Raw genomic sequence first — 26,482 nt, 5'->3', positions numbered from 1 at the left:
TTGTTCAACTGTGATACTTTTCTTCCCTTCCACAAAGCTTGGAGACTATATGAGGTATCCTTTCTGTCCAGTGATTTACATCTTAACTTTTGACTATTTTGAGGAACACGCCAAGTCAGGAAAGTCATCATTACCCTGTTGAGTGTGTTGAGAGCAGCCGTAGCAGCCGCCAGCGCCGGCTCGGCCTTCAGGAGGTCAGCTTCGCATTCTCTCTGTTTCTGGCATGCTTCGGCCTGAATGGCGGCCACCTAACGAGACAGGAAAAGCAAAGCCCCTCCAAAGTTATCTCTGAGATCCCTGCCACAACGTGCAGACTGACACCCACGAACTACTAAGCAATACACACACGCCGTGTTACATGATGCACTGAACAGGTGAGGAGACTGAAAGGCTGGAAAGATGAATTTCGCATCAGCACAGTATACATAAGGAGCTTTGTAAATGTTTAAGATACACAATGACAGATCCCGAACCAAATGCATTCGAATATCAAAGTGCTCCAAGAAAGAGCTTTGACCCATTCAATTATAAGGGCCATCTAACAATAACACGATTAAGGAGCCATTCCTTTCTTCAATGTCCGTTTTTTTCAGAACGTCCCTAACCTGAGTGTTCTTTTCTTTAACAAAAGAAAATTCAGGCTGGCCCAGGGATCTAGACTATAGGATATTCTTGCTACAATTTTGTCTAAGTATTACTAACCCTTGCTTAGAAGGCTTGCTGCTGTTCCTATAGGAACCTATGCAAAGCTGTCTTGCTCAGGGCAGGAAATATTCTAGTCCGTGGTCACAGGTTACATGTTTCACCACAGATTTTTTTGCATGTGTTCATGTGCATATAGATGCACATGTGTATGCATGTGCGTGGAGGTCAACCTTGGGTGTCATTTCTTAGGCCATCTTTACCTTTTTGGAGGCAGGGCCTCTTATGGGCCTGTAGCTCACTCATCAGGCTCGCCATGAGCCCAAGGGACCCTCCTGGCTCTGTCTCCCCAGTGCCGGGATTACTGGAATATGCCACCATGCCTGGCATTTAATGTGGGTTCTGGAGATTGAGCTCAAGTCCTCATGCTTGTGAGTCATCCCCCCACCAGCCCAAGAACTTTTATATATAAAATTTTATGGTGGGGTCTTGAGAGGTGGCTTAGCATTAACCTAACGGTGTTTGCCTACAAAGCCAAAGGACCCCAGTTGGACTCTCCAGAACCCACATAAGCCAGATGCATAGGGAGCACATGTATCTGGAGTTTGTCTGCAGTGGCTGGAGGTCCTGGCATGTCCATTCTCTCTCTCCCCCATTTTCTCAAATAAATAAATAAAATATATTTAAAAAAATTTATGGTGTTGTCTCCAACGACCTGGTAGGAAGTCATCAATGTATGCACAGGATCCGCTGTGGTAATGGAACGGAGACACTGACGCCCACTCTCCTGCTCTGTGTCCTCCTGCTAGGCCCAACAGGACACTGCATCAGGACCCCCAAATCAAACCTATGCCATCTATATAGAGGGAAGCCATGCTGGTAAACGTGAACAAAACCAGCAGGAGAGGCTGGGGGTGTATCCTTCTCCTCTCAGGATTCTATAGAATTTGAATGGCTAATAAGTGTGAATTCTTCAATTTCAGCAGAGGATTGGGTTTCAAAGTGGTGGCACTGGGCACTAGGATCTCGTCCTCTGTGGGGGGAGGGTCGTGAGGCGGTGGTGATTGTGGGATATAAAATGGGAACAAAAGTGCGTTTCTTCAGATGTGTTGGGAACGAACAGGTTTAACCATACCATAAAATTAAACACTGCTCACAACAAATTATGTTGTCTACTGCAGCTTTATTAGCGATAATTACCCTGCTCCTGATTAACCATTATTGCGCTGTGTACTGCACCTTTCATGAACATAATTGGTTCGGGGTAGAGATGTGGTCTCCTGCTAACACACACACAGCTACTGTTAGTGTAAATAAGAAAACTCTGCACGCTTACTGAGAAGTACTCCAAAGCCACAGCCCTCAGAACCCTGCCAGGAGAGAACTATTCTGAGAACAGCGGATGGTCAGTGTGCCAGGGAACACCATCGCAAATGAAGAGTGGATACGACAGAGTTACTGCCTCTGGATTATTTATCTTCCACAAGGAGAGAGTGGATCTATCAATGACATTCCCCTCCATTTATAACAGCACATTTTAAAATCATTTTACCCCGGAGTTCGGATCATAGATTTTTAATACTAACAGAAACCTTAAAGAATTTTTCTTTCAAATGCAATTACCATGAGCCTGGGAGCAGCCATTCTTCTTTGGAGTCCTTGACTGTTAATGGAATATTATGCCTTTGGGTATTTTTTTTTAATAAACAAGGCGATCTTGAAAATACAATAAATAAAATCCCACAAATATAAATGAAGAAAATACTCTAGATTGCTGAGCTTATTTTTCATTCCCAATATTTCTTACACCCTAAAATGCAACAATAAAACACTACTATAAATTCTGCATACCTCCTGGACTTGGGAAGCCACGGCATGCAACTTCTCTGCTGAATGGCTAAAAGGGTCAGGCACAGGAGGCGATGGATGCCTGGCATGCACACTTTCTGTCATGGTTGTTAGGTAGAGCAGGAGATGGGCCAATCCTTGGGTGCACTAAAAATCTTCTGCTATCTATCAGTCAACCATTCCTTGAAAATTCCCATGAAATATTGTGAGGACTACATAGACCCTAGAGGTTCCTCACAATAGCTGAATTGGGTTAGAGAGATGGCTCAGGTACTTGCTTACAAAGCCTGATGGCCCAATTCAGTTCTTCAGTATCTCTATAATACAGATGCATAAAGTGGTCCATGCATCTGGAGTTCATTTGCAGTGGCAAGATGCCCTGGTGTGCCCATTCCCCGTCTCTCATTCTCTCTTCACACACACACACATATATATATATATATATACATACATATATATATGCACACACACATACACACACACATAAAGCTGAACTGCATTCAATCAGAATTCTTATGTTGAAGTCCTCACACCTGTACCTCAGAATGTGAGTGCTTCAGAGACAGTCCTTTAACAGAGGTGAAGTTGTTAAAACAATGAGTCCTAATCCAAGCTAACTGGTATCCTTAGAGGAGAAGGAAGGGAGGAAGTTCAGAAAAGAGAGTCACCAGAGATGGATAGTCACAGAGAAAAGGCCCAGTGAGGACAGAAGGTGATGATCTGAAAGTCAAGGAGAGGTCTCGGGAGAAATTAAACCTGTGGACACCTGGATTCAGACACCAGCTTCTGGAACTCTGAGACTATATGCCTGCAACATGAGCTCAGTCTGTGATACTACATTATGGTGGCCCCAGCAGCCAACACACTGTTCTGGCAGCATTAAAGTCCTGATGGCCTGCCAAACTGAGACCCACTCATAGTGTGAAAAGAAATGCACATGAAACCAGCATCTATCCAGTATCAAGGAAGACTTCCAGCTTGCAAAGAGATTACGATAGCACTACAACTTAGAGTATTACTCATGCAGATCTTTCCACTCAAGGGCAAAATCAATTTGAAAGTTCTCATAGGACCCTTTGAAATTTAGAACTTATAGCTGGTAAGAAAATGATGGAAGAAGGGCTGGAGAGCTGGCTCAGCGGTGGTTAAGGCACTTGCTTGTAAAGCCAAAGGAATAGGGTTCAATTCCCTAGTGCCCACATAAAGCCAGATGCCCAAGGTGGCACATGCAACTAAGAGTATGTTCTTTGCAGTGGCATGAGGTCCTGGTACACCCATTCTCTCTCTCTCTTTCCCTCTAAAAAAATAAATATATAAATACATAAAATATTTTTAAAGATGAAAAAAGTCAGGCTGTCATCCTGTAATCCCAGCACTGGGCAGGTAGAGCAGGAAGATCAGGAGTTCAACATCATTCTCAGCTATCTAGCAAATTCAAGGCCAGCCACATAAGACCCTATTTAAAAACAAAAGATGGACCCACTAATTCGCAGAAATTTGTGGAATGCGTGTTGCCTGAAGTCACTGCTAGCAGTGAAAGTGGCATGGATAGCTCTTGAATATTTTATACATTAGAAGCAACAATTTCAGCCTTCCCTTCTACATGGGTTGTCAAGTTGCACAGCGAGGCAATCTCTAACCTCATAAAACTCTAAACACTTGTTTAGTCACTGTAAAGTGTGGCGATGCACTCTGTGAGCGACACAGCATTGCTTTTTTAATTACTACTCCTGCAGCCAGCCCAGGGAGCCAATTCCACAGGATCAAGAAGAGTCTGTATTTACCTCCTTGACTAACCACACAGTATCCAGCATGTTGCTGAATGTAAGACCCATGTGAGCCCACAGCATGCACTCAAGTGTTAATTTCTCAACCTCACACAGTTTAATTACAGACAGCCCTTCTTTGCACAATCACCCAATTTAATATCATTCTTTCCATCAATCTACTTGTTTTTCATCACAGCATTTATCACTTACCCAAAATATCTTATTTCTCAATGTGTTACTTGAACCCTGTCAATCTTTCCCATTGTGATGTAAACTACATGAGGATACTTTGATTGTCACATATCTCCAGGAGCCTAGAATAGTACCTGGCCAACAAACCTAAAATAATTTTTTTAGAAAAATGTGCACATGTATACACACACACACACACACACACACATGCTCGATTGACACTTATGATACAATTAAGCTTCACTGACAAAATATAAGTATTATTTTCACTTCTTCATGTATATTAGGTATAAAAACTAGTATGTATCTTTTTCTTGTCTGAAGAATTTGATGAAATAACCTATCAGATGAGTTCTAATTTGCTAAAACATTTGACCTCCTTCATGAGGGTAATTTTACCTTGGAAATTTACAAGCTAAGGTGTGAAAATATCTCCAAAATCTCTGTTATATTTTAAGATCACCAAAAGGTACCTGTGGCAATAGGTTAATAATTATTACTAATAATAATGATTACTAGAACATCACACATTCGTCTAATGCCTTAAATATATTCCTTGAGTGGACTTAGCTTCTGATAATCATACAATGTATGAAACTTGGTTACTTATTATGATGATATACTTTTAAAGACACTGCACTTATCTGACACTCACTGGAATCCTTCATTACCAAAACAGAACTGTGTGTCAGTCACATCTGTGTGCCTTAACATGAACTTCAATTATCACATGGGTTGTGATTTTCAACATATTTTTTGAATCTTTAGCTGTTCAAGATAAAGAAAACATACTCAATACACATTAGAAATTGGTTGTATATGAATGGTTAGCATTAACACTAGAAAAGTTCAAATATTTCCTAGGATACTAAAATGTACAGATCATGACATGAAGTTTACTGACTCATGGTTGGAAGGGTGTGAGCAATTTGATGTTTTTAAAAAGCATTTTTATTTATTTATCTGAGAGACAGAGAGAGAAAGAAAAAGAACAAGGCAAGGGGAGAGAATGGACACACCAGGGCCTCTGGCCACTGCAAAGAATGCACTCCAGACGCATGCACCACCTTGTCCATCTGGCTTTACATGGGAATCAGGGAATTGATCCCGGGTTGTTAGGATTTTCAGGCAAGTACCTTAACTGCTGAGACATCTCTCTAGACCCAATTTATGTTTTTAAATTTAGTTTTGTTTATTTTTATTTATTTGAGAGTGACAGAGAGACAGAAAGAGGCAGAGAGAGAGAATGGGTGTGCCAGGGCCTCCAGCCACTGCAAACGAACTCCAGATGTGTGCGCCCCCTTGTGCATTTGGCTAAAGTGGGTCCTGGGGAATCGAGCCTCGAACCGGGGTCCTTAGGCGTCACAGGCAAATGCTTAACCGCTAAGCCATCTAATTTTATGTTTTGAAATTAAGTAGACCCTGATTATAATCTTTCTTTAAAATTTTTTATACCACACATACACATTCCTTTATTTTTTTTTGCTTGTGTGCACATGTGTGTGCACATGTGTGTGGTGTATGCGTGTGTCCATATCCTTTCAGTGGCTCATAGGCTTGCTGTTTGCTCCCGTGTGGAAGCCAGAGTGGAATGCTGGGTGAACCCCTCCACTGCTCTCCCACTTGATCTTGGTTTTGAGCCAGAGGCTCCTTTCTTCCCAGTCCTGGAGCTTGCGGGGCTCTGAGAGCCTCGGGTCTTGGGCCGAGGTTGCAGATGCCTAGTCAAACCCAGTTGTTTTACACGGGATTTGAGCTTGGGCAGTCTCAGGCCCTCAGCCTTGCATCTCTCCACAACCCTCCCTCAACTTGATGTCAATATCGCATCAAGTATCTGTGGTTCCTATGTTCTTTCTTCTGGGAAATAAGATATACAAAAACCATCTTCCATTTGAAGCTGACATTTTGGCAAGATGGTGAAAGTTGTATTTATTTCAGAGTTGCTGAGAACGTGAGTACAAAGAAAGCAGCGCCTGTGTAATTTTAAGGTAATTGTCCCCTGCAATAAAACTAATACAGAATGCCAGGGCCTCAATCCAGTCAGAAAGAACAAATTTAGCTTAGGACTTAATAATAAACTCAAGTTCAATTATTAAAATGCAAAATTTGAAAACCATCTTGCAAAGTGATGGAATGGGCTTTGTTAACAATTGAGTTGTTCAATTTGCCTAAAAACTGGAAACCTTCAGAACCCTCTGAGGTGACTTCCTGACCTTTACTGTATTACAAATAGGCCTGATGTTCAAGATCCACATCCATTATATGCTTGAATGAGCTCAGTATTTATTGTTCTTTCATATCATTAAAGAGCTAAAAGGTTGGGAAAATGCATAATGCAAAGAAAGGTCAAGTGGTAATCATGGTGTGAAATGCTGTTACATGTGTAACTATAATAATTCTTTAGACTTTATGCTCCCTGGAGAGGAAGTTGTTCAAAATTGTTCACCTACAAAGGTTTATTTTGTGCTAAATATAGCTCAGCACTCTAAATGGTGGAATTAGCCTGACCTTTCGCTCCTCGGCATCTGCGATGGCCTTTTCTCGGCTCACTTTCTCTGTCTGTAGCCCGATTTTTGTGATCAGAGCTTCGGCGTCGTGGTTCCTCAGCTGCAGCTCAGCTTCCTGAGAGGCGAGCCTGGCTTTCAGATCCTCCACCTGAAGGATGAGCGATTACTCTGCAGTAACTTCCATTTCAAACAAGCCATAGCAGACAGAGCTTTGTTTTGCAGCATGAATCTGGGATCCCTAACAGTTTCGATCATGCATCCTGTTTTTGTCTATTAGCCATAGTTCCCAAAAATGCAGCTCTGGTTTTTTTTTTTTTTCCACACTAGAACAAGCAGAATACTGCTTTCTGGTGGTTTTGTGGGAAGCAGAACTAAGATGACGTCAGCGCTAAGCGGAAGTCTGCTTTAGTCACTGTACGTGCGCACACACTGCAACCATCTCTATCTGAGCCCTGGCCACCTCAGCACATGTGGGCCCTTCCTTTCCGGTCCTGTCCTCAGAGGCAAGACAGCGAAAGGCAGGGAGCATCTGGAAACACTGTGCCTCGCACACCCCAGCAGGAAACTGCGGAGGCTCAGAAAACCTGAGGCCATAAACTTTCCCTGACTTCTGCAGACTACGTGGCAGCTTGCTGCAATGCCAGCTGGCGGGCTTCACCTCCTCCCACCTCACGTGAAACAATCCTCTACATTTTACTCACCTTCCATGGGAGTTACGGTAGGACCACACCGACAATCCAACACTGAACTTGACACCCACCAAAAAGCACACACTACTGGTGCTTGGTGTGTACAGTACCATGTGGCCTTTAGAAGGCCAGTGAGTGCCATGGTGGTCATTCAGCCCCTTAGCTGACCCACCACTGAACAGCCTCTCTCAGCTACTATGGAGCAGATTACTCAAGGAATCAACAAGTCCAGCAGCTAAAAGGAGTGATTTGGCCCATTTTTCAGTTGGGGTTCTTATAGTTCAGAAGGTACCATTAGGTTCTAAAGCTGGAGGATAGTATAAACGCAGAAGTGAAGTAGAGAAAACCTATGATCTTATCCCCCCCAAAAAACATGCAATCATGATAATTATCCCAATGTTCCATTTCCTACAAATATAAATATTATTATTTTTTAAAATGGTAGATGTAAAGAACAACCATAACCATTTATTTTAACTCAGTTGATAAAAACACTTCAGTGGATTCATCCTACATGCTATATCTAAATGAGCTTGTGATCCACCGCAAAACACAACTGTTTGCACTCACCTAAACAATATGAATGCTACTGGTACCCTTACTGTTATCTAAGACCATCTTAGCCTCTGTGCTCAGGGTAACCTGATATAGTGACATCATCTTCTCTCTTGTTTGTAAGGCACTGAAAATAGTCTTGCATTCAGCCACATTTAAAAGCACTTGTAAGAAGCTAGGAGGAATCCTGGACATTCCAAGCCCTTATTTTGGTTTCTAAGGAAGGAGTTCATTCTGAAAGATCCCAAGTAACACAGGCTCTGATGAAGAAAGGACTACTTTGAGATGACCAAGGCTGATCCCAGAGAGAACTTCATAGCTTTACTGTAAGGAATGGACATTGCTAAGAGTTAGACACCCATTGTGAATACACAATGGCATGGACATCCGGAACAGTGGAATTGCTCTACGCAGGCAGATCCATAAAGAGGAAGGCAAAATTCTCTCATACAACAGCTGATCTTATCATTCTCTAAGACTCTCTGATCCTCTGCAAGGGAAAAAAAACATACTTTATTTTTATAATAATTTTTTTTTCCTAAAGGTATTAACTAGGGCTGGAGAGATGGCTTAGCAGTTAAGCGCTTGCCTATGAAGCCGAAGGACCCCGGTTCGAGGCTCGGTTCCCCAGGTCCCACGTTAGCCAGATGCACAAGGGGGCATACGCATCTGGAGTTCGTTTGCAGAGGCTGGAAGCCCTGGCGCGCGCATTCTCTCTCTCTCCCTCTATCTGTCTTTCTCTCTGTGTCTGTTGCTCTCAAATAAATAAATAATTTAAAAAAGGTATTAACTAGCTGTTAAATATTCCAACTACTCTTCTGATATTAGAAGCATTTCATATACAAACACATAGTTATTTACCTATTTTTGGTTTTAAAGCTAGCTGCATTCCTTCCTTCAAGGCTTTGTGTATCATCATACACTTTCTTCCTTTGGTTTTGAGGAGTGGGGAATCTCTAAAGTGGCCTTGCTCTTGGCAGAAGCAGTGGGGCGGATCCTCCCCCTCCGGTGCACGCCTGACTATCCCTGACTCAGGAGTACAGTCTGGGGGAGGGGCTGATAGACCCCACGCTTTCACCCTGTCTGTGCAGTGGCTGAGACTGCCACCTCTGGGCTGCTCCAAGATGCTCCGCCACTTCCCTTTAGCTGTCATTTAGGACAGAACTCTTTAAGTGTGACAGAGGCGCTATTTTTCTTTGCCATGGGCAAAGAAACTGACAGCTCAATTTGGGTGATGGCACTATCATTTCCGGAGGCAGAATCAACAAGTTCAGTTTGGAACATCAGTCAAAGGGACGTACGTGTTGTGACCCAGACCTCTTTCTCTCGTTTTAGCACAACAGGACTCCCAGGAAACATTTCCTATGGAAGGGGGACTTCATTTATGGGAAAGGGAATCAGAAAGACAGGGGGAGGGAAAAACAAAGTGGGGAGCAAAATGAAGGAACAGTAAGAGAAGATGTGTATCTTACATATGCAAATATGAAAATAAGGGGAGAGTTTTTGCAGGGGAGAGTTCAGAGGGCCCCGGTATGAACACAATTCCTAACAACTGATGATGTCTGCAAAACACTCCCTCTGCTTTCCCCCAACCACGACCCCACCTCTCACTGCTCAGCACAGGCCAGTGTTTCGTCAAAGACTTCTTCCTGGCATGGGAAACGGTGTGGGAACCAGGGGAGTAAGACTTAGACATCTTCAAAGCACTAGAAGATTATGGCTTGAGAGCTCTTCAGTGTAAAAGGGTGCTAATGTGTGTGCCCAACCAGGCCTTGCCTAATTTTTGTCCTAGGTGCAGATGGGCCCCAGTAAATGATAGTGCCATCCAAATTAAGGTGTCAGGTTATTTTGTCCACAGGAAAGAAGAAGAATGTGTCTGCCACACTTAAAGAGGTGTCTTCCAGAACGACAGTGCTAAAAGCAACTGTCAGAGCATCTTGGGTCACCCTGGAGGTGGCGGAGTCTCAGCCAGTGAGGAAAGAGAGGAATAGCCCACGGTTTCCTGATCATCCCAGCTATGTATTGATGAGTCGGCAATGGGGAGGGGGAAGGAAGAGAAGCAGGAGGTTATAGTCCAATGCTTCTGCCCAGTGTGGGGTTGCTTGGGGTCTCCCTGCTCCTGTTCCTGTCTCATGGAAAGCACACAGGAGTAGATCTGATGAAGACACACTGAAAAGTCACCAGCATGTCCAGCCTCGAGCTTCACATTTCTTTGACTCCAGCCTAGGCCCAGTTAGCTCACAGAAAGGCCAGGCTGCTCTCCACAGTCCTGAGTCTCTTACTGTAATTCCTCTCACCCAGCAAAGGAAAGGATGTGTGGTAACATGGCCAGCACACAGGCCTTTGAACAAAACAGGCTGAGTTCAAAACGTGTCTGGAATTGGAATCCTCGTGAATACAATTGCAGTAGTGACTTCTGTGTCACCTGTGGTTTTGGTTTGAACAGTGAAATGACACTCACGTACCGTGCTACCTCCAGATCTACCCCTCAAGTTAGAGGTACAGTCCTCTGAGGCAGAGGAAGGGACATGATGACTGAGGATAAGACATGACAGAACGACCCAAGGTCAGGGAGAATGGAGCACCTGGGACCTCTTCGTAGACATCAGCCACATCGCAATGGCCTCACTATAGTTGTTTGAGACCTAAAGACATCCTAGGGCTGGAAAAGATGGCTCAGTGGTTTAGGTATTTGCCTGAAAAGCCTAAGGGCCCGAGTTTGGTTCCCCAGTGCCCATGTAAAATCAGATGCATAAGGAGGCATGTGCATCTGGAATCTGTCTGTAGTGGCCAGAGGCCCTGGCATGCCCATTCTCTCTATCTGCCTTTTCCTCTCTCTTAAATAAATCAGCATTTTTTAAATTTCAAGGGATCCTAGTTTCCTCCTAGGGTGGCAACATTCCTGACCACAAGCCCAAAGTACCAGTGAAGTCAGAGGCAGAAGAAGAAATGGTGGGATATGTTGGGGCGGGGGGGATCCTCATCATCCTCACACTTCCCTGTATGGCTTTAGGTTGATGTGAAAGGCACATCCCCAAGACAGCTGGGAAGGAGTAACTGGTCTGTCTTTTCAGGATTCAGAAAAGTAGGAAGGCATGGCGTCACGGCCTTAGGCTATATAGCCAGACATCTTACACGGGCACATTAAGCGCTGCGTCAAGAGGGGATCTAGTGTTCTGTGAAAGGTCAGAGGCTTCGTTCGGCAGGACACCCGGTCCCCCATGCATGCGCACCTGTGAGGCTGTAGTCCTCAGCTTCTGGATGCCATTGACCAGATGCTCTTTCTTCTGGCGTACCTCTTCCCGTCTTGCCTTCAACAGGTTCTTAAACAGCGATATTTGCTCTAGAAAACTCTTTGGGGTGGTATAGTTGTATCTTCTCTCATTCTGGTAATACCTGGCACTCATTTCATTTACGCTGGTATGAACGTGAGCCATGAAAAGGCCAATAGAATCTCTGTGCAGTGGCTGAAAACATAAATATTGCATTTCTCATGAAATCCTTTCAAGCTTAAAACTCAATTTAGAGAATAGAAAAAAAAAAAATCACCCCAACAAATTATACAGTATTTTCCCCTAAAAGCCAGAACACATTATAGTGGAAACTAGGAAAATTTCCTTAATCTCTCAGAGGCAGACATGGGATCAGCGAGGTTACAGTAATACACTCAGCTTTCCTAGGCATCTTCTTTGCCAAATAGGACAAAAGAGTTTTGTGTGGTCCACATAGCAAACGCCAAACCCAACATATCGTACAATCATAGCTCTCTACAACTTGATTTTTATCTAGCAAGTGTATGAAAGAGAAAAATACAAACACTGAGAGATAATAAATATCCTGAAGAGTATTTTTTTAAAACATCGCTAAACTTTAGGTAATGAGAATCAATAATTCTGCAAAACCATGGGGGGGGGGAACAAAAGCAAAAGTTGAAACTAAATTTTATGGGAAACAAACAGGATGGATAAGCTATCAAAACCCCTGATTCTGTGGGGGTAACTGTCATAATCACTCTGCTGTCGTTTGGAGAAACAAACATCAGAAAACATCAATGACAAAAACCCACCAAAATGTAAAGCAAGAAGCCTCTGCCTGGCGGACTCCCCTGCAGAGCCCTGGCTGTCCCTTGTGTGTCCTCAGTGACTTCTGAAGTAGTTAACTTTTTAATTTGTAGAGCCACATCTCCCTCATTTTAATGATTATTTATTGTGTTCTGTACAAGATGAACCAGGTTCAATTAATCAAGGGGAGCCTAAAATCAATTAATATGAATTAAATGAGCTACACCAACTCTTAGGAAAGTCACACGTAATTTACCAACGTGCTGTCAATAATGCTCAGGCATCTTTGGGCAGATTGCACACAAGTGGCTGGCGATGCAGTTAAATGCTTCAAACCTGGACCATCAATATTGCAATCAGGGCTGTGAGCAGACAGGCCAGGGTCCTGCAGTGGAGCAAACCCCTAGCTGCTCCCAAGTGGCATCCTTACACCCAGCTTGCTGGCCTTGTGACAAATCTCGCGGTGGGTGTAAAAGCTGCCAGGAGGGCACTGTTCCGTAGATCCAGAATCTACTTCCTTAGTGTGCTTAAAGCAAAGCTTACACAGGAAAGTGACAGGTGCAAATCCTGAACAGTCTGCTTTCAGGGGACCCAACATGCATGTATATCACCAAATGGTGGACTCAGAAAAATAAAATTTATCAGCAAGTTTATCTCAACCTCATATAGGTCATATTCCCTTGAGACTTTATTTGAAAAAGAGCCTGGCTTCACTATGAACATGCAGAAATTCACCCCTGTCCCATCTTGTTCTAATGGGAGCTTGCACACATACCTTTCTCTACTACAGATAAATACTACTCAGCCAAGTGCAGCCTCCTTACAGGGTAAAAATACTCTGGCCTCTGCCCAACTATGATCCTTATGAGGAGACTCCTCAGTGGCCCCCAAAGCCCCTTTTAACAACAGTTTCATTTGTAAGTCTCTCGATGGAAGAAGTGGTTTCCGGTAGAGCTGGAAGTAGCCCGACTCAACTTGTCTCAATGGGGCCAAATAACTATTGTTACCCAGGCTTAACAAAATGGCACAGCATGGAGACTGGCAGAGCCAGGGAGCAGTTGGTTGTAATTCACACGGTTTTTCAGAAAACTCTAATCGGTCCAGAACAGACCTCTTTGATGACTGGTCTTCCCTGCATTCTCAATTTGTCACTTTCTCTTATGATAAGGTCAGTAGTGACAGCGCTTCCTGACATTAACAGCTGTGGCTTTTTAAAGGGTCATTGTAGAGCTACTAATTGCAGTAATTTCATTAGCATAAATTATTTATTCTGCCATTCATTTATCTCCAGTTTTTTTCCTAGGGGGGGAGAGGAGAGGGGCGGCGGGATGGAGCGCAATGCTGTATTTTTCTCGTCCAGAGACTGCGGGAAGATCATCATTTCTGCTAGATTTGCCCCTTCAGAGAGAGCAGTTGGCGCCACTTTGAAGTCATTTTGCAGCCAGTCGTTGTGAAGGCAAAAATAAAAATAAGCAGAGTGCCATTATCAGATGGTTATAAATCCATGGTTTTCCCACTACGATGCTGTGGAAAGTGATGCTGTTTCCATTGCACAATTCAATGCAAAGACAAGACTGCTTTTTCCTCACATTAAGAAAAAAAAAATGTTTATTTTCCAACCTCTTAGTTAGCTCACTGTAAACACAGAAACATAAACTCTATGCTCCCCAGTACAACAGCTGTCTGGCACTAACAAGCTATGGTTGCCCCACCAAGGGCTCAGCCCGCCTCACTCTTCAGCCAAGTGCCAGTGTGTCTCTTGGTGAAAATGCGGGTCGATTAATGTGAAGTCACACACTTGCAGCCCAGCACCAGATGAAATCATTTTTGGTTCTTAGCATTTTATTCCTTTCTATGACCAGCAGAGGAGACTATACTGGTTTGTAAAAAAAAAAAAAAAAAGAACTTGAAAGAGAGGTAAAGGGCAAGGGACGGGGACGGGGCACAGGCTGGGATATTGACTCAATGGTTAAAACTGCTTGCTTATAAAGCTTACCAGCCCTGCTTCAATTCCTCAGCCACACACATAAAGCCAGAGGCAAAGGGTAGTGCAAGTGTCTGGTATGCCTTTGTAGTAGCAAGAGGCTGGAGCATCCATACACACACAAAAATAAATAATTTTGTCAGGTGTGGTGGTACAAGCCTTTAATCCCCACACTTGGGAGGCTGAGGCAGGAGGATTTCTGTGACTTTGAGGCTAGCCTGGGCTATAGAGTGAGTTCTAAGTCAGCCTGCGATAGAGTAAGACCTTGGTTCAAAAAAAAAAAAAAAGAAAAAAGAAGAAAGAAAAAGGGGCAAAGAATTTATTTTTTCTAAGTTAGGCATGGAACAATTTTGTTGCATATACAGTGGAGTCTTGAAATGTTTTCCTCAGTACTTTAACATAGCAAACTACTGAGCTAGCAAATCCATTCTTTGTATTCCATTCCTTGTGTGGATGGTAAAAGAGAGAATACATTAGACATTTGTATTAAGGTGGTTTGTTAAATACAAGTTAAAAATGCCTGAAATTGACGAGGGTTGCATTGTGACACCTCTAAGCTCTCATAGTGTGTTATTCACCCCAACATAAAGATTCTGGAGGCAGAAGCAGGGTTTGAACTTTGGTACCTCCATGAGATTTTTCAGGCCCCCAAAATGAAGTGAGTCAATGCATTCATTCCATTTCCTCCTGCCCCCAATGGCTCCTTTATAGCGCTCCGCTGCCTCATGTGCCTTCCAAATCACCTCACATTGACGCAGTACTCAGGAGAAGTGAAGTCTGGTTCTGATGTCTCACAGCACGTGGGCCTCCTACCAGTGAGTCTCCTGGCCTCACCTCACACCTGTCCACGGGCAACTAGGTCCTCTGCTTCAAGCTGGTGACCGGTGCAAATTCAGGGCAGGCGACAGTGGGGGTGGCAGCATCGACAGTCCTCACGGTAGAATACGTCGCTGCAGCACCAGGTGCTCACGGCAGCCTCAGAGGCCGCAGTCTGCATCGGATGCTGTCTTGTTTCTCCCGGCCACTGGTGAATGCACTTTGCTAGTTTGTATATACCCTTTACTTTTTGTCTTTAACTCTGCAGCTTGTAAACAGCTCCAAGGCAAGATCAAGTCCAGTGTAAAGCCAGCCATGGGCCAGGTCACGGAAGGCAAGGCACCGTGATATTCTGTCACAACATGAAAACAGTCACCACCAAGGACTGAGGGGAACAGCCCAGATGTGGCCCAGCCACCCCTTTTCAGAGGAGGGCAGGGAAGGAGATGGGATAGCTGGTGAGACTGGCACCTTCAGGAAAGCTACAGAACATGAACTCGAGAGCAGAGACAGCTCCATGTCGCCTTCCAGATTCCCAGGCTACCATCAAGACTGGATGCTGCTCTCCGGATAGTGGGACTCTGACAGCTCCGAGAGCTGCCAAAACTCAGGAAAACTGTATATTTTTTTTCAATTCTCGATTAACAGGCACAGAGCAAAAATGTATTACAAACCAATCTATGTGCAAAGGTGGAGGAGAAGGGTTAAAAATAGGCAAGGATGTGAATGCGCGTTTTCTTATCCATTTGAAGAAATGCCTGAACCAGGCTGAGGTTTAAGTAGATCCAAGATGTACTTGGATACATTTGGTTTTGTCATGATTGTTCACAACGGCTTCAATGTAATTGCTCTGGTATGAGAGGAGACATTCTAAAGAGACATTTGAGCCCCTCCCTTTGGCTATCAGACTATGGAAACAATGGATCCCAAATAATTAAAATTTCCCAGAATCCTAGGCTAACCCTGGCACCAGACAGAGGGGTTGCCACCTGGACAGGCAACACAGATAGGAACCTGGACGATGATGGGTCAGCAATGGGCAGGAGCCACCTTGCTCAGGACTGCTCAGCTATGTATGTATCTGTCCTCTAACCCGAGACCTCATGTCAGCTCCCTGAAGACAGTGTGGAGAGCTCGAGGGTCTCTTTATTTGTCCCCCCCGCCCCCCGCAGAGTGGCCACATGGAATGTGCCTTTTCTCTGCTTTCCATTCTTACTCTTCTCTCTGATGGGCTTATTGAAGATGGGTGGAAAAGCCTAGCCTGTTGGGGCTGTCAGAGCAGAGGCTCATACCTAAAATCTGCAGGAATATCAGTACCCTCTGGGGGATACTTTCCCCAAATACAATTCCTCTACCACAAAGTTCACTTTTCTTTTTGTGAATATTGAACAATCCTAACTTAACATTTCAAAGAACGGACTATGCCAAAAACAATTAATATGGTATAGCTATCACTGATGAAACATTAGTATATCCCCTGCTTGGTAAAGTATCAATAAACCACTGGAGAAATAAAAAGTCTAAATAGAACAGTGAGAGAACATTTTCCTTTGAGTAGACAATCCTTGTGATTTTGGAGAGTAAAAAGTTTGCCATTCAGAAGCTAAGCTCTGTGAGTTCTGTATATCAAAGGGGATGGCCCGGGGAAGAGCTGAGTTTCATTCCAAAAGGAATGATACTGAGGGCATCTCAATGGAACCTCCTCCATTCTCTGTCCCGCCCCCCACGCCTGGAAGAGATCGGCTGCTCCATCTTGCTGAGACCCTCACACCCTCCACACTGAGCTCACCCTCTTCACACAGCTCAGATTTTTATCTTATATTTCAGTAACTTCTCCTTTCCTCTGGCCCTGCTTTCAATTATTTCTGTGGCTCATCTGTCCTTGAAAAGCAAAACTACCACTTTCCTCTTAAGGCCCCTGCGCTTTGGTCTCGCATGGTCTCAACTTGCCCCTGTGCAGTCAGCAGTAAGGTCTTTCCCGATGACGTCCTCAGCATCTCCAGCCCATAGGTAGGGATATGCAGAGAGCCACCCCCCCCCCCCCCGCCTTCTACACCCTTTGCCACCTCCATTTCCTACTCTCCTGTGAGAATAGAGCCTGCTGACACAGGTCTTCTGATGAATAACACTGTGACACTTGTGTCACTGTTTCGGTCATTTTTCCCCTATCAGCTTCCACTTACTTCAGTATCAAGTAACGGAAAACTAGCACATGCACTTAGTTAAATACTGTCAGCCCATACCCACACCCCTGGGTACTGAGTGTGCACTGATGGGAAATTATATGTCAACATACACAAAGCTGCTTGCTGTTAATGAATCCTTTCTAGGTGGCCAAAGGGTGTGTGTGTGTGTGTGGGGGGGTCACCTTGTATAAGTACCTTTCACCTACAATGAGGTCAATAATTAGGAAGTGCTTAAATTACGCTGGTAACTTTCAATCTTAATGATGGAAATGAAAACTAAGAAAGTGATCAAATTAGTGCTCATTCAAAATAAATAAATAAATAAATAAAAGCTGTGTTTGACCTGTGCAGAAAAGACACCACATGTTTTTAGGAGAATGTAGACACTCAGCACTCTGAATTATAATTACTGCTCCCAGGCAACAAACGAGGAAGGTGGGAGAGTTAAATAAGCACCTTACACTGAATGAAATCATCTGGCTAATTTGTTCCCAGGCATAATTCAGCTTGATAGAAAGGCTGAAGTGCTTCCGGAAAAAAAAAAAAATTCCTATTTGGCGTCCAATATCCTATAGGAGGCGACGTGACACCGTCAGATACAGCTAAGCACCTGCCATGAGCGGTCTGGACTGCAAATGCTGCAGATCCGGCCTCATCCAGCAGATGTCAATGGTCGCCGGCGTGGCCGAGCTGCAGCTTCTGTGATGGCAGTGCCACGGGAGAAAGTGGCCGCGCAGCAGTAAGGACAAGGAGCTCGTAAAGCAATGAGCCGAACACAAGCTTAAGTCATGCTCCTAGCTCTGATTTCCTACACTGGAGGGGAAAAGAAGAAACAAAAAGCAAAAACAACACTAACAATACTCAGTATTCAGAAACCGACCTAGCCTGGTAAAACATAACTGAATCAAGAAAAACTTTGCTATTAAAAAATACACAGCGACTCCTTTTTTTTTTCTGGCAAACTTTAGAATTCTTTCTGTCTTTCTTTTTCTCCACTTACTTGTGCATATGTTGTGAGCGTATAGAAAAGATGGAGGTAGGTGAAAACCACTATTGTATCCATGTGGGATGTTACTGGGTAATTATTCTCTGGTAACGTCGGGGGGGGGGATAAAAGCATAATAGGTTTCCTTCTGCAAAAGTGTGATTACCTATGTAGCTTGTTCTAGTAGCAGCAAAAGAAAAATGACAGAATGACAAAATCCATATTACATACTACATAAGCCGTAATACACACACCCATGAGATGGGTATAGGGTATGAAACTTGCCTAGCATGCATGAAGCTCTTGGTTTCATCCCCAACATTGCAACAATAAAAATAATAAGGAAAAAAAAAAGTGAGAAACAAATATGTTATTTGACTTAGTAACTGTGTCATCATGAGGGTTGATTATTATTATTATTATTTTTTACCTGCCCTTAGTGCACTGACTGACCACAGTGACCTGCATTACTTCATTAGGATTCAAGTGTTGAAGGCTAAGGTTTAAATATTTGTGTTTGGGTCTTAGTTGAAGACTTAAAGGGTTTATATTCAGCAAGCCCCACTGTGATTCAAGAAAGAAAGGAGCCTGGCCTTTTGGTGAGTCTGTGCATGAGCAAAGGGTGCTTGTGGGTGCTGTGGGTCATCCATTTCCACATGGTAGAGAGAGGTCAACCACACCCCACAGAATGTAAACAAACAATGCTGTACTTTGGAAAGTTCTACCTACAGAGAGGAGGGAGGGAGAGGAAAAGAGAGAGAGAGAGAGAGAGAGGGCGCGCTGAGTGCACAGCTGGACTCAGGCTGACACTGTACTCACCTCAATCCCCTCTATTTCCTCAATGAACCTCCTGCTGACAGAGACCAGAGCCTCCTGTGGCCATGCGTGAAACCAGTCAATAGCTGTGCAGTTGACCAGAGCTGGGAACTTCCGCGCTCTCACCCTCAGCGTGTGACCCACTGGAGAGAAACAGAAAATGATCTGTGGAGACATGGGGTGGGGCAGGGCAGAAAGGGGGGGTTGGTGAGAAGCGAGCAAGAAAGGCCCCGCCATCTTAGGCAATGAAAGGCGAAGCCTTTAAATCATTCAACTATTCCCCAAAGCACGCTGAGAACCTCCTTACTAACCAACGTGACAATGTGTCTCAAGCGGCTGCTCCACTGGGGTTAGCCTCAAACCCTGTCCCTTATCGTCTTTTCAGCATGGTTGACGATTACCATTAATAACGAGACAGTCGTGTGTTTCCATAAAACAAGTAAAATAGTAACAAAAAGTGAAGACAGGAAAGGGCGAATGGCTTAGCGGTTAGGGCATCAGACTCTGAAGCCAAAGGTCCCGGGTTCGAATCCCCAGGAAGGTCCCAAGCCGGTTGCAGCAGGGCTCGCTGGCTCTCCTGCAGGCTGGACCCTGTGGTGTGCCCATTCCCTGTACCAGTCCCGTTCCCTTCTGTATCTGTATTTCTCTCGCCATAGTTAAAGAAGAAAAATGAATTTGGAGGATAAAAAAAAAATAGGCTGAACAAAAAGTGAAGATAAAACACCATGGTACGGTAGTACCAATTTTTTTATCTCTAGGGTCCATCCATTTTGTAAGCCATCCGGTTTTATAAAGCTGTAATATCCTTTTATAAAACCTCCGTTTTATCATAATGAATGCTTAATTCTGTTTCCATTTGGAATAAAATATATCTGCTACAAGTTCTAACTTTAGATTTTTAAGGAATTTAAAACTCTTGCCATCTCCTTGTATTTGGGCTCCAGGAAGCTTGGAGGTAAGTTGAAGCAGCTCGGAGGCTCACACAGGACAGCACAGCATTATGCAGTATGCAGATGGTCACCTCCAGATTACCTTTTGTTCCTAAACAGCCATGCCGAGAGCTGTCATACCGGCTGTTTATAGAGCCAAGACAAAAAAGAATCTCTGAGCAGGCTGGAGAGATTGCTTAGTGGTTAAGGTGCTTGTTGGCAAAGTCAAGGGACCTGGGTTCAATTTCTCAGTGCTCACGTAAAGCTGGATGCACAAGATGGCACATGCATCTGGAGTTTGTTTGCAGTGGCTAGCGGCCCTGGCGTGCATGATTATGGCATTCTATTTTCAACTTTTTTCAGTTTATTTTCTATAGATAGATAGATAGATAGATAGATAGATATAGATATATGTGTGTGTGTGTGTGTATGCACGTGCATGTGTATGTACATATATGTATATATTATATATATTATTATGTACATATATGTCATATATATATATATACATATATACACACATACACACACACACACACACACACACACACACACACATAATTTACATAGGTAATAGTCTTGTCCCAGTCTCTATTACCCTGAGTGTCTTTGTGCTATATAGCCATGGCCAGCCTGGTACTAGCCATGCAATCCTGTTTAAGCCTTGTAATTTGCTGGGATTATACGTGTGTGCCATCATACTTGTCTACTTTTTAAAAATATTTTAAATTATCATATTTATTTTTCAATTGGTGAAAAAAAACCACAGAATACACATCTCTATAAACAAAAATAAAAAAAATAATGGAAAGTGTTCCTAATTTAAATAATCATATCACCTAAATTCCACTATCTAAACTAGTACCTGGAGCCTGAGCTGTAGAAATACCCTTGTTCCCACACAGTTCCAAAGAAGAGAAAGGATAGGACCACACTGCTCTTGAGGTTGCAGTTAGTAGCCCAATCACTGATCAGCAGCTTCCAGCTTTACCAAAGAACACCGAGTTTCTCCTGCTTGCCAGCTTTCCTAGGCAGTAGACTTCTGAGAGATTTTCCTGGAAGTCTATGCTAAAATCTACAACCATTACTTTCTCTGCTTTAATTTTTTATTTATTTAATTGAGAGTGACAGACAGAGAGAAAGAGGCAGAGAGAGAGAGAGAGAGAATGGGCACGCCAGGGCCTCCAGCCACTGTAAACGAACTCCAGATGTGTGGCCCCCCTTGTGTATCTGGCTAACGTGGGTCCTGGGGAATCGAGCCTCGAACCAGGGTCCTGAGGCTTCACAGGCAAGCGCTTAACCGCTAAGCCATCTCTCCAGCCCTGTTTTTATTTTTAATAGCCTGTATAACTTTACAGATAATCTGGAGGGCGTTCTAGTTCCTGCCTCTGGGAAGACTGTCACGTGGGGAAGGGTCCATCTGGCTAGCTTTCTCATTATATTCTCATTAAATTTAGAAAACATCAACATTGTGAAGGATTTTAAGAAACAAATGAAAAACTAAATAAATTTAAAAGGTGTTATTTTGTGTGTGATTAACTTTGAAACATTTCAGACTACACTGATGCACATGAGGACAGCCATTTTACTTCACATCTGGGGGCTTGGGTAAATGCCTGAGGCATGGGATGGAACTCCAGGGGCTGGGCTGGGAAACAAAGCAGCACTTCAAACTCTCACGGAGGCCCCGTTCTGCAGACCAGCCACCAGGAGCTCTTAGATGTCTTCTGCCAACAGAAACAGTTGGTTAAGACAGTACCCTGGCTGTTAGATATGACCTTTTTAATTGAGGAACTATGTGGTATTAAATACCGGATGTAAAACAGAATTATTGTATGCGTACACCCACCAATATATGAACAAAATAGGAAAAATCTAGCTGTTGAGATACTCTAGTGACTTTTTTCCCCCAATCATTTCACTAGAGAATTGGAATTTTTGACTATTGTAGTAAAAAGCATGTGGACAGTATCAGCAGGCTTCCCATAAGTTCCACTGCACCTTACCAAGGGATTAGTGCCACACCTGCCCCAAAGGTAGGAGCTTGCTGGGGAAGGGAGAGTCAGATCCCCCAGAGGACAGCGATAGGGATGCAGGGAAATTGAAGGGCAGGCTGCCAGGCTTGTACGGGCACCTCCTTGTTAATAAACTTGACGTAGCAGGGTACAGCATGAGACTTGCTTTCCTTGAAGACTAACTCGAGTTGGGGGATTTAGAGAAGAGCCTCACCCTTTCTTAATTGAACTGATGACATGTACTTTTAATTACTTAAATTCATGCAAATATTCATGACCCCCCACCCAAAGGTTCTAGCAACTGCAAGTGAATTCCAACGGTGGGGACATAAATAAAAGTCAGCTTAAAATAAAGTTAAGAATGCTGCAGGCAGCTGCATTGGTTTCTAAAAGCAAATTCTTGCAAATGAAAAAGCAAACCCCGAAATCACCATGTATGTATCTTCGCAGCTCTAACATTTGGATGTCAAGAACTTGCTTCTGGAATCCATACCATAGAATTTTCTATGCCTCTTTCCCCACACCGGTGTTATGACTCATTCGCAATAACCCACATTTCATTGTGCTTTGTAACATATTTCAATTTCCTTGAGATACAATTCCGTCCTAAGTAGATATTTATTTGTGTATCACTAACAGGGCTCAGTCCATTTCATCTTATAATGGAAACTTGAATTGCTATAGTCACCGTATTCTTTCCAGTTGATATAGTTTATTCTCAGGTGGAAGTAACCCTCCCACACATTTATTTTTGAAGCTTCCTTCCAGAATTTAGGCTGGCACTCATCCTACAAAGTCCCAGGATAGTTCAATAATAATAAGCTGAGTCATATTGAAAGAGCCCTCACAGGAATGGAGGTTTAGATCAGAACCTGCTCCCTAGTTTGAAATGTTCAGTATATCCTCCTTCTCATACCTTCCTAGATCATCTTCCCATCTAATCACTTTTTAGCTTCAGTTCTTTTGAAGACCCAACAGCATCTTAACATATGCACGCACGATAACCATTCTATATCCATTTCCTATTTCTATTTTTTAAAAAATATTTGCAAGCACAAAAAGATAGAAAGAAGGGGGACAGAGATAGTGGGTGTGCCAGGGCCCCCAGCTGCTGCAAATGAATTCTAGATGTACGTGCCACTTTGTACATCTGCCTTTATATGGATACTGGGGAATTGAACTCAGGTCATTAGGCTTTGCAGGCAAGCACCTTAACCACTGAGCCATCTATCCAGCCCCTACTTCCTTTGTAGACGGTATTTCTGGTTCACTAACAAACATTAGACAGTTCATATTTACATATTGAGTCATATTTGTACCAGAGTTTCTGTTAAGCATGGGGGGTCTCCTAGTTATCAACCAAAATGTCCATGGGGTCTCAGTAGGAAAGGGTGCACCCAGTCCTGAGGCGCGAACCTACAGCAAGCAGGATCTCGTTCCAGTTGCTCCGCTTGTCACAGAGCTTGCAGAGGTCACACGCTGCTTTGCAGGCCACTCTGCAATCCCAGAACTAGTTCTTGGATTTTCTTTTTTTAAAAGAAAATCTGGTGACTATTTTCCTCACAAGTAGGTTGGTATTTGAACTGTGTCATGCCGTTTCTGGCTTCCAGTCCAGGCAGCTCTACTGCAGGGAGGTTGGCACTATGGTGGCACCTTTCTCCACGTGTGCCAGTGCAAGAATAGACCTCACACTTGGTTCATGAACCCCAGGTCTGAATGTTAGCAAAACAGGCACAACATGGAATACCTTTCAAAAGACAAAGTGCATTCAATATGAAGTGATGTCCTTTATTCTGCGTCTAAGCCTTTCATTTCTGCTGTCAAAATTTCTTTCAAAAAATAAAATAGTGGATAAGACATCTACTCAGTCTATAGGACACTTCCTAATCATTTGTCCCAGTGAAATCTTCATTGCCAGCCCCTCTGTGATCATGCACAATGCACTTTTTTCATATACACAACAGTAGGCTTATACCAGTTAACTATTAGAATGAAGTGGGCTCCAGGTGAGTGGACCTGGGTTGGCCCTTTTTCAGTCATCTCCCTAGGATCCAGCACACCACAGACACCCTTAAATTCTTGTTAAATGACGACCAGGTAAACATAGGCATAAGAGGCGGCAGTTTGGAAAGCTTCATCTAGACAAACAACTTTTTTTTTTTTTTTTTTTTGGACTAGTATTTGTGTGGTCACCTTTTGAGGTTGTACCGGCTTGTGATCTACCAATGCTGGTTAATTTTAGATACACAGCCCAAGGTTGCATTTTGGGTGTCCTAAACATCCCTTTAATCTGTTCGTGGTGGACCACAGCAGCAAATGGGAGGCACCGTTGTTGGGAGGTGTGGTCCTGACAAGCACCAAGGTGGCTGGGGGCAGGAGGAGAGAGCTCCCGATGCCCGGCCTTTGTTTGCTTGTTCCCATGGGCACAAGAGTCAGAGTAAAGGTCGGGAGGGTGCAGGCGTCCTTTTCACTGACAAAGCCAGCCAAGGTGACCTCTGCTCGTAAGAGGAGGAAACAGAACGCTTTGCTCTTCAGCCAAATGAAGACCTGGGAGACCTGACTTCACAATAACACAAAGTAAGGCCTGAAAGATCTGGCTTTCTCTTGGATAGGTGAGTATTTAGTGAAAAACAAAACAAAACAAAACAAAACAACCAACCAACCATCTCATGAAAACGGCTTGTGTTAGCATCAAGTTTTTTGGCTTGTGCCATGGTGACCACGCTAATCGCCTCCTCCGCCCTTCCCACGCGTGTTCTCACATGTCCACGTAGCGCTGTAGTATTTGCTGGATGTGAGCGTTACCCAGCGCCTCTGTTGTGACTGTCAGGTTCCCTGTGACAAACCACTCACTCCACCTGCTGCCAAACTGCAGCTGTGATTGCTCCTTCCATCCAAGAAGAAAGTAGAGGGGGAAATGGCCCAAGTAGGGCAAACACACGACGAAGCCAAGAAAAATCACAAAGCATCTTGCAGATGGAAAGAAACGAAATGATTACTGAAGTGAGCTTCATTTAAAAACATGAAGGCTAAGAACCTCTTTAGAATCCACAGAAGGCGAGAGAGGAAGAAGGGGAGAAATCCATAAGAAAACAGACCAGGATAAAGGAAGCAAACAAACAACGTATCTAAATTAGAACGGATATGATAACTACAACTCATCCTAAAATAATATTTATTACGTCCCTTGTCAACATCTTATTGAGTGCTGATGAAATGCTAATGGCATCCCATTAGAATGAAGAACAGAAACATAGTACTATAGTCCTTGAAACTTCTGATTCTTCAAATACTGTAATGAGCTGAAACACAAAAATGGGTGATTATTCAAAGGAGGAGTAGACATTCCAATGATGGAACCATCGACCTAGAAACTTCTGAAGAATAAAATGCAAAATCGAATGGAAGTGAGGTATATATTAGGAAGTGACTGGTTAAGTAAGTCCTACAAACAAAGGCCCATTCATCTCTTTTCCTCCATCTGCTGACTTTCTTTTTAAAAATATTTTTAATTTTTATTTTTTTTATTTATTTGAGAGGGTGGGAGCAGATAAAGCATGAGAGAGGGGCTCCTGAGGTGGCCCTACCTCTCCCAAAGAGCCATGGGCTGCCGATGGTGGCCGCTGGGTGTGGGGGGAAAGAGTGTATTTTATTCAGTGTTGCAGCCACTTGTACATTAAGTTGCCCATGCTGCAGCAGTAAATCACCCCGCACCCATGCTCACGCAGCAGCCCTAACTAAGCTCAGTGAGTCACAGAAAAGGCATGCAAGTAGGAGAGGAACTCCTTGCAAAGCAGCAGACCAACGGGAGGCAGATGTGGATAAGTGGGGGGGGGGGTATGACCAAAATACACTGCACACATACATATGGAATTGTGAAAAATAAGTTTAAAAAGGAAGAGATGTTACCGCAAACATTTCTGAATACAAGTGATGAATAAATATACATATTTAAACTAGGAGGCAATATGCCCACACGTTGTCTCTAGACCATAAAGTGTAGTCTTATTTTCTTGATATACTTCTGTTCTTGTAAGTTCTCAACAGTAAAGTACAGTATTCACTGTACTTTAACAAATGGAGCTCTTTATAGATACCTAAATATAGAAGGCTAGATGGATGATATAGAGGGAATGACACAGGAAGATACCTAACTCTAGCAACAGAACTGGAACTGATAAATAAATCAAGCGTTCCCTCCCTTTGGATGAGAAAGGAAACAAGACACGTGCTGGGTTAACAAAGGTCTGCAGAAGAAAAGATGAGAGGGCCGTATTCTAGCACAAGGTGAGAATTTGGGGGGGAAGGGTACACAGATACACACCAAAAAGATTACGTGGCAATTACCCACTGGCTCATGTGCAGCAGTCCAAGGTCATGCATCTGACGGCCATTAATGGTAAATACCCTGTGAGGTTCTGCACTCAAAGGGTCTCATTGCCCTGAATTCCCAGTAAACCGATGCTGGGTGGCGTGTGTGGTTAGTGGGGT

At 43.6% G+C, this 26,482-nt stretch overlaps 1 protein-coding gene across 1 annotated transcript in view; it reads right to left on the bottom strand.

Moving 5' to 3' along the window:
• Positions 1-26,482, bottom strand: part of LOC101608958 (dynein axonemal heavy chain 11) — a 165,579-nt gene that overhangs the window by 98,271 nt on the left and 40,826 nt on the right. The window contains exons 15-18 of the mRNA XM_045135855.1: positions 19,051-19,212; positions 11,433-11,666; positions 6,957-7,103; positions 135-248 (exon numbers count right to left, since the gene is read on the bottom strand). Of these exons, the coding sequence (XP_044991790.1) occupies positions 135-248; positions 6,957-7,103; positions 11,433-11,666; positions 19,051-19,212 (657 nt within the window). The remainder of the gene's footprint in view (positions 1-134; positions 249-6,956; positions 7,104-11,432; positions 11,667-19,050; positions 19,213-26,482) is intronic.

This window comes from Jaculus jaculus, chromosome 16, assembly GCF_020740685.1.
Source record: "Jaculus jaculus isolate mJacJac1 chromosome 16, mJacJac1.mat.Y.cur, whole genome shotgun sequence".
NCBI classification, from domain to species: domain Eukaryota; kingdom Metazoa; phylum Chordata; class Mammalia; order Rodentia; family Dipodidae; genus Jaculus; species Jaculus jaculus.
The sequence above is the reverse complement of the archived record's forward strand: the minus strand, read 5'-3'. Positions and strand labels throughout refer to the sequence as shown.